This window comes from Benincasa hispida, chromosome 2, assembly GCF_027475165.1.
Source record: "Benincasa hispida cultivar pf3 chromosome 2, pf3_genome.v1.1, whole genome shotgun sequence".
Lineage (NCBI taxonomy): Eukaryota > Viridiplantae > Streptophyta > Magnoliopsida > Cucurbitales > Cucurbitaceae > Benincasa > Benincasa hispida.
The window spans coordinates 33,994,355-34,007,738 of record NC_143479.1 but is presented as its reverse complement, the minus strand read 5'-3'; the positions used below and the strand labels follow the sequence as shown (position 1 = coordinate 34,007,738).

The 13,384-nt window shown below is 29.6% G+C and overlaps 1 protein-coding gene across 1 annotated transcript; it reads right to left on the bottom strand.

Annotated features, from left to right (window-relative positions):
• Positions 1–1,185: 1,185 nt before the first annotated feature.
• On the bottom strand, positions 1,186–5,123 carry LOC120071225 (hypothetical protein At1g04090-like). Its single transcript, XM_039023358.2, has 2 exons — positions 4,673–5,123; positions 1,186–3,106 (listed from the first exon to the last, which is right to left on the bottom strand). Exons 1-2 carry the CDS (start codon positions 4,782–4,784, stop codon positions 1,551–1,553), a joined length of 1,668 nt encoding a protein of 555 aa, XP_038879286.1. The 5' UTR covers positions 4,785–5,123; the 3' UTR covers positions 1,186–1,550.
• Positions 5,124–13,384: the final 8,261 nt, after the last annotated feature.

Genomic DNA, 13,384 nt, shown 5'->3' with positions numbered 1-13,384 from the left:
ATAAACACCTTTTGTCTAAGCAGTTTATTATCAATAAACACTAGTACATAGTCTACTAGTCGTATATGGCAAATATAGATAAGTCCTTCTATTCCACAATGTACCTTTGTCAATAAACACCACTACGTAGTTTTTGTTTATAGTAGTAATAATAATTATGTGGATTCACACCATCTTTTTTTTACTAACTTTCCATCATTTACCCTTTCTCTCCATATACATACCGACACCGATATCCATATTAGTATCAGTATCGATAATCCGCATCAAGATTGATAATCACTAATCAGTATCTATTAGTATTAGAATTAATAATTTGTATCAATGATCTATATTGATATCCATAATTAAAAAGTTAGTGTTTTTTTTTTGGCTTTTATCCATTATTTTTTGTTAGGGCATATTTATGAGAACAATAATCAAGTTAGTATTTTTGTTTTTATGAATGATCTTTGGCCCTTTTTTGACCCATTTGCATAAAGAATTTTGAGAAATATTTAGGTGCATCTCGGACATCATTTGTCTTTGTGCATCCCACTAAATTGTCCAATCATAACTTGTCATGTGACAAATTTAGTTTTTAACTTTTTTAAAAATATTTTAATATTTCTTTGATGTGAGTAGTGAGTATGGATGCATAAAACTAGGTGATGTCTAGAATGCACCCAAATATTACCTAAGAATTTTATTTTTAGATTAGTTTGTTATAAAAATGTACTTCAAAAATAAATTAAATAATATAATCTTATTAAATCAAACAATGTAGGTTTTGTTTGAAAATTGTTATTGTTCTAATTTATTTATATGAAGATTATGTGTTTTCTTCTCTAAAAAGAAATTTTATGTTATTGTAAATTGAAATTTGAATTGCTCTTTTATTTTTTTTTTAAATTATGCATTTTTTATTTTAATTTAAGTGTTAATTTCTTATAAAAATTTGAATAAGTAAATAAAAATGATAGTTAGTATTTGAATTTTAATAACATATTATTTACTTGACACATTTTATTTAATTAAAAATATAAAAATGGGCATTCTAGTAATCATCTATATTTCATTACATTTTCCTATGGAATTAAATCAGTAAACATGGTCCCACCTCGTTCTGATAGACTGTTAAATTATGTTAATTGAATTGGGCTGATTTTCTTTTCAAATTGTACCTATAAATCAAGATCGAGTATGTATAAGAAATCCTACGTCTTTTATTCATTCTTTCACAATCTTCTTTTCTCTAAATTCATAAACGTTTCGTTCCATGAACCAAAACTAAATACCTTTACAATCAAATATACAATACACTTCTTTTCTGCCTGTTGATTCGAGACCCCAGATACAATCGATCTCAATAACAATCCCCTCAAATCCGAATTCAGGAGTCGTATCTGCAACGAGAACAGCAATAACTGTAACAGAATAACCAAGCTAAATATTTCGGCCTATCTGCTCACTTTCACCATGTCCTGATGAAGAAATGACCATTTTAAAGAGTTAACTGAAAGCTATTCATGTTGTGGTGTAGTTAATTGATGAATCTGTATGGTATATCTCTAGCATCTTTCATCTCCAAACCAGTTGTTTTTTTCCTTTGGTCCAGTTGGTCCTTCTTCACCATAGAGCTCGGTTGGGAATAGAGCGAGTAGATCTTCCAAGGAAAATTGGACAAATGGAGGAAGGAGATCGATTAGTTTTTCGATCTCTGATCTGGAATTATACACAACGGTTGGACCCCACTCTCTCATGTACTGTAACCAATCTGGTTCAGCAATGAAGCCATCGCCAAGATATTCAGCAGCAATGATTTCGTATTTAACGCTTGAATCAACGAAAAACTTACTCCGAGCTGCATCATTCCTCACTCCAATTCCAGCTACTGACCCCTGAAGATAGCTCCCAGGATGTGGGAAGCTAGCATGACCGTGTTTCGATGAATACACGATTGGCTTATTGCCTTGAATGAATTCCAAGTCAGAAGCATCGACCCATTTCCCACCGCTATGCTCCGAGAAGTACACTTGCCATAGCTCCCCAGAAAAGTTGCAAATTCGAAGTGTGAAGTGTTCCCAATCACTAACATGCTCCCCAATCTTTTTCAATTTGATATTCAGAAAACTAACTTTGATGGCTGCTGGTCCATTAAAAGGGCAGAAAACCCACATCACAATATCAGTAAAAGTTCCTCCTAGTGCTGGTTTAACATGAACATAGAGTCTGGCTGTTTCAATGTTCCCGCTCTTCAAAGTTTCTCTTGCATTATCGTTCGTTGGCAGATCGATCCAATACTCACCATCATTTTCCCCTCCACGAGGCAGATTGGAGCCTCTCATGTCAATAGGCTCACCCTTCGTATCACCATTTCGATACAAAAGAGCACCGTTTTTGAAAAACCACGGCACGGATGATGGGAAATATGCCTCATCGGGATGAAAGAAGACGGTTGGCCCGTAATGTCCAATAAGTGCCTGAACCTGGTTCAGATTTGGCATTCCTTCTAATGTGGAATTGAGATTCTTCAGACAGGAAATATTCAGATACTCTTTCAATGAAGTGCAGCAAAAGAATGTGCCCACAGAAACACCACTCTGGTACATTCCCCTTTCAAAGGGTCTTGTTTCCCAAACTTGAAATGATTGAGATTTGGACTTAATGCTAACAATTAAGTCACTAGTCTCACATCTCTCGGTAAGATCAGCTCGTACGCATCGAATATCGTCAGGTGCAGGCTCCTCAGGCTTGTCAGTGACGAAGAATCCCATGGCTCTATAACCCTCCGGGGCATTAGGCAGCCAAATAAAGCCAGAATCCACTCCATGTAAACCAGAACTCCAGATTAAGGTATAGTTTACTGGTCGCTTTAAAGCGGGCGATTCACTGACTGAGTTGTCAACATGATCGACTTCCGACGTATCACGAGCAACCAGAACATATCCTCTCAATGGCTGGTCACTGGGCTGGCAGTAGTGACCAAGGCAGAAAAAGCCATCTGGGATTGCCCGAGGCCTGTAAAAGATGGCGCCCTGGCTGATTCTCCAAACTTTCTTAAATTTTGTGATCTTGGAAACTTCTATCTCTCCAAGGCTTATTCTTCCGGTGGAAAAACCTTTTCCTAGTGAACAAATTCACAAAAAGAAGCTTCACATGGCTGCAAAAGTAGATGGTATTAAGAAAATATATAGAAGATCAAACACACCACAATCTAAAATCTTAAGACCCTATTTGATAACTATTTGGTTTTTTAATATTGTACTTGTTTTCTCACCAATCTTTACCATTATTTTCATTTTTACTAAGAAATCATTTGAATTCTTAACCAAATTCCAAATTCCAAAAACAACTTTTCAAAAACAACTTTTTTTTAGCTTTCAAAACTTGGCTTGGATTCTGAAAACAATGCTAAAAAGTAGATAAGGAAACAAAAAACTAATAGATGAAAGTAGTGTTTACAAGCTGAACTTTCAAGAACAAATAACCAAAAATCAAATGGTTATCAAATGGGTCTTAACTCTTAAGCTTTTCAGTTTAGAATTACTTTAATATTGTACTAGAGAGGTCCTATTAGAACTCTTGCATTGTCATTTTCCCCGGTTGCTATTAACGGTTCATATTCTAAGACTTCTTCAATCCAATTAATATTCAAGTCCATATTGCGAGAGAGAGAGATCAAATATATCCTAATCAATTGACTTAAGTTTTTTAGCACAACATTAATCTATATCAAAGCATCACAAATATTAAAGGGAGGGAAAAAAAAGAAACAAAACAGAGAGAGGATTCAGACCTAGACCTACTTCTTTTAAGAAGATTACAAATATTTTGACTAGTCGAGTTATGCTCAAGCTAATGGCTCCAACTGGAGTTTAACAGATGGAACTCAAGAAATTCGTATAACGATCGCTCCTCTCAAATCTCCAAACAAAGAGAAATTCCTCACATAACAAAACAAAACAACTCCGTTTTGGGTGTTACAAATTTGAGATGGCTTCGGTACATGAAAGAGAATGCAAAACAACATAGAAATAGATCCACCAGAGAGTTGAAAGATAAAACAAGGGGGGGAAAGGAATACCCAAAATCAAGCAAGGACAAAGCACTCAACATTTCTCTTTATCATCCCAGTATGGAGAAATTGCTAACTTTGGTATTCATTCATTTTGTCTTTACAAAATTGATATAGCTAGAAGCAGAACAAGAAAGAGAAAAGTAAAACAAAAGAGAATTAAAATAATAATACACCGAAGGGTTGAAGAAAGAACCCAAAACAGAGTACCCAGAAAGAAACTAGCATAAAAGCACCAGTAATTTAAACGACTTCCAAAATCAGTATGATCATATGAATATGTAAAAACTAGCTAGAGTTGGTTCAAAAGGGAAAGCTAAAACAATAAACAAAAAGGAATTAAATAAAATCAAAACCCAGAAAGAAACCAACAATCCAAACTTACAGCATCAGATTGATCATCCCAATATACAAAAACTTGCTGACTTTGACTCATTCAAAGAGAAAGGTAAAACAACAAATAAACAAAAATCCAGCAAAGGGTTGAAAGAAAAGAATCCAAAACAGAGAACCCAGAAACAGACCAATATAAAAAAATCCAGCGATCCAACACAACTTAGAACATCAATTTAACTCTTCAAATGATAAAAATGAAGAACAAGAAGTAATTAATACCTGGAGGCCATTTTGGAAGGGTTGAAGGCAAAGTGAAGGGTTGAGGCTCAGAAAGGCAAAAATCTAAAGGATCAACGACGCCATTCCAACACCAACACTCCCAACCAAACATTCTTCACTGATCCTCTTCAAAACCCTTCAAAGCGCCCCCCAAAAAAAGAAAAAGAATTGCGACCAAACCCACAAAGATTCTTCAATAAACTTTGCTTATCCTTCTTTCCTCTTCCCAATTCCTCTGCTATTTTCGAGGAATACCCATATGGCTCAGAAACAGAGAGAACAAAAGGAGAAAAGAGAGATTGCCCTTCTCCAACGAAATTGTTCTTCTTCTTTTCTGAATTTGATGGAGTTGAAAATATTTGAAAAACTGTGCCCAGATACTCTGAGTTTAAAAGGAGTTGGTTCAATTTAATCCATTATTTATTGCCACCCCTTTTCTTATATATATATATATATATATGTTTTTTTCTTTTCTCTTTTTTTTTTTCTTTTTGGTAAAATTAAGATATTGATTTATGTTGTTTGTATTTCATTTCATTTTATTTTATGTAATTTTAATAGTTCCATATTAGTTTCGTTTTTAATTTATTTAAAAAAAATACATTTTAAAATTAGTTTTTATGAGAATCTATTTTATAAAAATTGTAAAAATATATTTATATACTATAATAATTATTATTTAATTAATTTTAATAAAAATTAATCTTGAAGGACTAAATTTAAGATCTATTTAAAATTAGATAAATTAAAAACAAAAAAATATATGATTAAAATGATACTTTAAATTGATTTTGGGGAAGGGATATTCCATTTTTATACCTCATATTTTAGTTTTTATTTAATATTTATTATTTTTGGGTTTAATATGAATGAAAGGATTCGAACCTTCAACCTTTTAAATAGTTCATCGAATTTTATGTTAGTTGTGTTGTTCACTTTTTTATTTATTTATTTTTAAAATTTCAGACATGTGGATAGAATGTGACAGAGACCAAACCTTCCCTTCTACAAAAAGTTAGTGATTGACTTCTTTATTGGGTTAGGTTGATTTTATTTTTTAAAAAAATATTATTTGACTTCTCATTAATTTGTGAATTAATAGAGACAATAATTAAGGTGTAACTTATTTCATTCAACTCTTAATCAGAACAATTCTATTTTTTTAAAAAAAGTGTCACACAACAAATTTTAATTGGTCATAAGTGTAACTCATACGACATCTAAGTATTTTCGTAATTAAGTGATAACTATTAATTTATAAAAATCCAAAATTTTCCAATCTTTTCACCATCATATTAACTATGAACTCTCAAGTTTCATCTAATAGGGACCCTAAATTTTAATTAAATAAAATTTCGATATTCTACATTATTTCACTATCTTGTAGCTCTATATACTCGTTAATTTCAATAATATAAAGTTTTGAACAAACATAGTTAGGTACAAATTGTCCCTTGAATAGCTTTGTCAAAAGTCATGAATTTTAACCAAAGTTATTTTTGGTCAAAAGCAATGTACTAATTAAAAATAAAAAATAAAAAAAAAAAAAAAAAAAAACTTGAGGACCCCACATCTCGTAGCCATGGCACAAGAAACACAGAGAATAATTGTACAACCCCATCGACCGGAGTCATAAAAGGGAGAAAGCAATCAGAAAAATAGACCACAAGATGATAAGCAAATGAGTGGCAATCATAAGGAAATAGTATAACCCTCAATAGAAAGGCAAACTAGCTGACCCTCCCAACCAAGAAGCAACATGAGCTTGAACTACATAAAGAAATAGTATAAGAGTCGAGTGATAAAGAACCCTTGGACGTTGGATCTAAGAACCATGTTGAAAAACAAAACCCAAAAAACTTAACCCCAAAACTAATTTGCTCACAACCCCTAAGATAGGCTAGATAACAGATTTCTTAGACGATTTAATAAACCAAGGATTGGACAAAGTTTTACAACTCCTATTAATCCTTGATCTTCAAAGCACTCCACAAGCAAAATAGAACAACCCTCACCTGAATGCTCCAAATATTCATGCATTCTATCACAATGACACACAAGAAACAAGCTTAAAAGCTTTCAAAGGTTTAAAACCCAAAATTTTACATTTCTAAATCTTCTTCTCTTTTCTAAATGTTAAAATTACGTCACTATTTAAATTAAATGAAAATACACTATAAAAGAATACAACCTTTCATCTATCAACTAAATACATGAATGTTCAATAAATGCATATACATAACTTAAATATATACACAAGATATTAATAATGTGAATGAATATGAATTTTCAGAATAATTGTATCTCTTGGTGGCTTTGATGCTCGAAAGGATATAACTCTTCAACTCTAATTGGAAACTTAGCTTGGAAATAACCCATTTAATGCTTTAGCTAATCATACCAATTATTTCTTTATCACTGAGAAGAGTGGGAAGCCCTCCCATAATGACAGTGATTTTGCTCCTGCTAGTGAAATAGATCAAAGCACACCATAAAAGACGATAAAATTTTGTACCATACAAATGTATTATTTTAGCAAAAGCTTAGCTCTAAAGTTGTTTTTCTTTGAAATTTTCTCAACATTGTACCATTGAAATATTTTATTTTAGCAAACGTTTAGTTCTATTGTTGTTTTTTGTTAAAATTTTAACGACTTTGTACCATACAAATGTGACATCCCGAATTTCACAAATATTTTATTTTTGAAAAGCCATACAAAAATACTTTTTTTAATAAATTTTCAAACGAAAACTTGTTAGAAGCTAGTTGGGAATTGAAACAATTTTTCAAATTAAAAGTTAAGATTATAGCACTTATCAAAACTGAAAGAACACCACCATCATGGACGACCAGTGTTGTCATTATAGACTGCCCTCACTCCATTTTGCTTCAATTTTTTTGTTGTCGCCTTTTTGTTATTCTAAAAAGCACTTATCTAAGTTTGGGAGAAATTTACTAATAAATAAAAGTTGATACAATTTGATAAGTTTATTGGTAAATTTTATTTTTTTTCCAATTTTTAAAAATAATTATTTAATTGAAAATTAAATAGGATAAACATTTTTCTCCTTCTTAGAGGAAAAAAATATTTTTTTTATTCGTTTAATCAATGACCAATAATAATGTCACCAATAAACGTCTAAAAGCATGTTTAGTTTTGGTTAATTGATTAATTAAAAAAAATGAAATTACTCTAGGTTGATTCATTTTAGTACTTTAATTTTAGAAGTTCTATTTATTATTATTATTATTATTTGAAAGGTATTTTAATTAAAATGTGGGGGGAATTGAATCTCAAATCTTGAGGTCGATAGTATAAACACTATGTCAATTGAACTACACTCTTATTCTATTTAAATCAAAATTTTAAGATAATCTTAAATATATATATATAGACTAAAATATATCGTTATTTCACGATAGAAAAAACATAAACAATATTTCACAATAGAAAGTTTATCATTATAAATTTTAGAGTATATTGACTACATTTTCTTTTTTATAACAATTCAATAACTATCCTTTTAAATTAATTTAGTTGAAAGAAATAAATTGTTACTTTTGCAAAAGTTTGAAACTAAAAGCGTTTAGTTTGTAAATAATCAAGAATGAGTATGGCAAATAAATTATAAAGATATATTTTTTTTTCATATAATATAACTATGCTCTCAAGCCAATATTTCGACTAAAATTTAGAATTCATACTTGGCATCTGTGGTCTGACATTCATTACAAATCAATGAATTCTTTCAACATGCTTTTGCTATATCTTTCAACATACTTTGGCTTTATCCTTGCATTTCTTTTAAACTAAACAAACTTAACTTTGTAGTTTTAATGATTGAGCCACCAAAAACAAGATACACTTTATTGATATAGGAAGTAGCTAATAATTTTTTCAAAGTTTTTTTAATTATGTTTTTTATATCTTCATGATCTCTCATTTCAGATTTGAGTTCAATTCATTCATGTACCTCTTTTGAAATTGGTCATTACAATTCAACAATATGTTAGGTAGTTGAACTGAGCTTAAGGTAGCATCATTTACTTCATTAAAAAAAATAATTATATGAACTAAAATGTTTTTTTTTTTTTTTTTTTTTTTTGTAAGTTTTGAGGAATAAAATAGACATTTTGAAATGGATGAAAATGAAACAAACACATATAATTTGACAAAGAAAATAATTTTAATTTTTAGCACTAATGTTTAAAGATAAATCTAAGTTCATTAAAATAAATTTATTTAGTATAACAAATGTAGATGGGATTTAAATCTCCCATACTTATCAAGTAGGGTTGTTTTTAAATATAGAAAAATAAACTAAAATATTTACAAAATATAGCAAAATTTTAGAACTATTAATGATAGAAGCTGATACTGATAGACTTCTATCAGTGTCTGTCAATTGATAGACACTAATAGAAGCCTATCAGTGTCTATTGATAGTTCTAAAATTTTGCTATATCTTGTAAATATTTTCAATAGTTGTACCATTTGAAATAATTTCCATATTAAGTATTGCTCAACTATCCTCATTTAGTGAAATTTATTTATTATAGGGCTAGTTGCATAAATAGAATTCAATCCCAAAATAATAGAATATGTAGTACAAGGATAAAATAATTGCACATATAGATCAAAAAATAGTAAAAGACTAAAAAACTCATGCCTAGCCACCATTTTACTCGTTTCTTTCTAGTTTTCTCAAATTAAAAGCTATCATTGATAGGAGCTATCGGTGATAGTCACTGATAGCTGCTATCAGCTTCTATTGCTGATAGCTTTTGTCAATTGCTATTGATGATAGTTGCTATCAACGATAGCTTTCAATTTGAGAAAAATTAATACAATCTTAAAATATTAGCTTGTAATTTGCTATCAATTATCAGTAGCTATCATTGATTCACATTCTTCAATTGGAGTCAACCTTGAAATATCAATATTTAAGCCTATCAGTGGCTATCAATGATAGATCTATAAATAGTGATCAACTTTGAAAAAAAGACCAACAACTTTGATTACTATAGTAGCTATCACTAACAATCTTTTATCATGGCTATCATTGATAGCAGCTATCAGTTGCTATGACTAATAAACTTTCATCAATTAGAATCAATCTTGAAATATTAACACTTAAGGCTATCGATGATAGATTTCTATAACTGGTTATCATCGTTGAAAGAAACTCGATATATAGATATCACCTAAGTTCTATCACCGATATCACTAACATCACTCATATTGTGGTTATCAGTGATAGCTTCTTTCACCGATAACATCATTGATAAGATGCTATCAATGATTTCACTGATACCATGTTATCAGTAATAATCCTCTATCACCGATAACGTGCTATCAGGTAGCTTCTATCACCGATATCATGCTATCGGATAGCTTCTATCATCAATAACATGTTATTAGTATTAGCTTCTTTCACCGGTACCATGCTATCAGTAGTAGCTCCTATCAATCATAGCCACCGAACACCTTTTTGCCCCTTTCTTGTCCTTCCCAAAAAATTATAAGTCCCTTTTCTTTTCGATGATAGCTTCTATCACTGATAAATATGCTATTAGTGATAACTTCTAAACATTCCACTTATATTTTAGTTCGAGATTCAACTTTATTAATTAAATTCACTAAGTTGGCTATCAATGATAGATTTCTATAAGTGGCTATTAACTATGAAAATATAATTAAAGATTAAGCTATTAGTGATAGAAAATATTAGTAACTATCACTGATAGACTTTCATTTGCTACTTATATTTATTATTTGCTTAATAATCAAAGATGATTGACTTGTTGGTGTTAAGTCACTTATGAATTGAGTACTTTTAAATCTTGGGTACGAAACTCAACCTCATAATTCTTGTGAAAAAAAAGGGGAAGAAGAAAAAAAATTAAATAATAGAAAGAAAAATTTTAAAAATAAGAGAAAAAGAAGGATAAAAAACTAAAGAAAGGAAAGATTAAATAGAAAAAAGGAAGCAAAAACCAGATAAATGAAAGAAAAATTAAAAAAAAAAAGAAAGAGAAAACAAAAAATCGGAGAAAGAAAATAAAATAAAATAATAAAAAAAGAAAAAGGAAGAAGTAAAAATTGGAGAAATGAAAGAAAAAAAAAAGAATAAGCAAAAATGGAAGAAAAAAAGGAAATTTTTTTTTAAAAAAAAAAAAGAAGAGAAAAAGAAGAAGAAAATGAAAGAAAATAAAAAAATAAAGGAAAAAAAAGGGAAAAAGAAGGAAATGAAAGAAAATAAAAAATAAAGAAAAGAAGCAAAAATTGGATAAAGGAAAGAATTAAAAAAAAAAAAAAGGAACCAGTAAAAATTGGAAAAAGAAAATGAAAAAAATGAAAAAAAAAAAAAAAAGAATGGAAGAAACAAAAATTGAAGAAAAGAAATAAAATAAAAAGAGTAAAAAAAAGTGTGCAATAAGACAAGACAAAAGAGGATGAAATTGGAAATTAAAAAAAATCAAAGTTTGACTAATCAACTCATATATATTTGCAAATATTTTAAAAATGTAATATATTTTTATATTTTTTTCTCTTATTCTACTATCTATTACAGATATCCTTTATTATAAAGGTCTTTCAAATTTTTTTCGAAAATATAATAGTCACATTATTTATCGGTAATTGTTCTAAATGATAAAATTATTGAAAATTTTTAAGAATAACAAAATGTTGCTGTCTATTAGCAATAGACCGTGATAAAAATATATCACCGAAATCGATAAATGTTTATTACTATTTATCACTAATGGATAGATTGTTTGTGATATTTTGTTATATTTATAAATGAATTAATTCATTTTTTAAATTTAAAAACAGCTCTAATTTATCATAATCTCTCGATATTATATTATAGGCGTAACGGTTTTTTATCTTTTATTTTTTTCCCTTAACAAAAAATTGAGTAAAAGCGTAAAGGTTGAAGGTGGAGTGCAAATGCAGGCTAGCGGTCGGATGACAAGACGATGTCTTGCTTTTCCTTCATAAAAGATTCTTAAATTAATTCCTGAAATTTCTTTTATTTTTTTCCACTTTTTGAAGAGAAATTTCTTTTAGGTTAAGTGGCAAGTTTACGCTAATACCATAGTATAAATTTAATATGAATTTGTACTATCAACTTTAAAATTCAATGTTCGATCTTTCTGTCCCACATATTATTATAAAAAAAATGTAAGTTTACTTTTTAAACTTTTGAGTTTGTATCATCATAGACTTTTAAAAAGTGTCTTAATATTCTCTTATTTTTATTTTTTTTCTATAATGTTTAAACTTTATGGAAGCGTTTGGGATATGAAGTGAAATTATTTAGTCTGGAGAGTTGTTCAGTCGTTGAACCACTCTATGAGGAGTTAATAAATCATAGAAATTAGTGTTTTTCAATTATGGGGTTACATACTCTTTGTCCCAAAAAGAGTCAGACGTCAATCTAACTTATTATCTATCTTCATTTGATAACCATTTGATTTTTTATTTGTAAGAATTAAGCTTATAAATACTATTTTACTATACTATGAGTTAAATATTTTGTCATCCACATTTTAAAAATACTTTAAAAAGCCAAACAAGGTTTTGAAAAATTAAAAAAGTTATTTTATTTTTAAAAGTTGACTAGAAATTCAAGTGTTTATTTAACAAAGATGATGTAACAACCCAATTTTTTTTGGTAATTTTTTTATTTAATTATCTTAAGTTATTTAGATGTTATTTTGTGTTTTGAGGCTAAAATTGAATTTATTTGGGATAAGTTAATTAAATTTAAATTCAATTAGAGGAAGTTTATTCCAATTTAGAGAAGATTTGAAATTTTGGATATATTTGAGGTGGATCAAGTGATTTGGAGATAGTTAAAGGATTTTCACTCTTACTGAACCGGCCTTCAAGACGAAAGGAACGAAAGCTCGATGAGTATGCTACTTCCAAAATTGTCGGGAATAAAGGATTTGGGAATTTAAATTTAAGTTAAGGTGAATTTAAATTTTTTTCATTTTTAATTTAATTTAGAAATTTGAATTAAAATTAGGAAACTTATAAATTGTTTATAATTTGGAGAAGAAAATAAATTTAAATGAATTTTTATAGATAATTGGTTTAAATTGTTGGCAAAAAGGATTGGGATTTAAAATTTAAGAAGATTTTGGTATGTAGAATTAGAGAGAGAAAAGGAAAGGATTTTGAATATTATATATATGTTTATATATTTTCTCTTAGGATTAAGTTAAAAGTGGAAAAAAAAAAGATAGAAAAAAAAATCCTTCTCTTCACGTGTTCGAAGACGTGAGGAACCCTAGACCCATCTCTCTCTCTCTCTTCTCTTCATGCATTCAAGAATATTTTAGTATGTGAAGTCATGATACCTAAACTCAGGGTAAAAAGGAAGGTTAGAAGAGAGGTTCAAGACCCCCAAGTGCAGGATCCACGAGTCCAGGACCCTTTTGCGTCGGGAGTGTAGAAGGATGGAGTCTGTGGATGTCAAAATGTTCCAATAGTTCCGAACCGACTTGGGGCCCAAGTTGATGAGGAGGTAATGGCAACATGAATTGAGGAACCTGTTACATCATCCTTGATGGGAAAGATACAAGAACTAATCCGTAGTGTAGTGGCGAAGCAGATAGGTCAAACGAATCAGACTCAGCAAGAACCAATACTACAAATGCAGGTGTAACCGACCTAGCCCCAGAACCAGAATGTGCGAG

Bases quoted from the DNA above. Each gene is read 5' to 3' on its own strand.
- LOC120071225 (XM_039023358.2), bottom strand. From the start codon at position 4,784: ATGTTTGGTTGGGAGTGTTGGTGTTGGAATGGCGTCGTTGATCCTTTA. The intron at 3,107-4,672 runs GTATTAATTACT...TTTGTTCACTAG, and splicing joins CCTTCCAAAATGGCCTCCAG to GAAAAGGTTTTTCCACCGGA.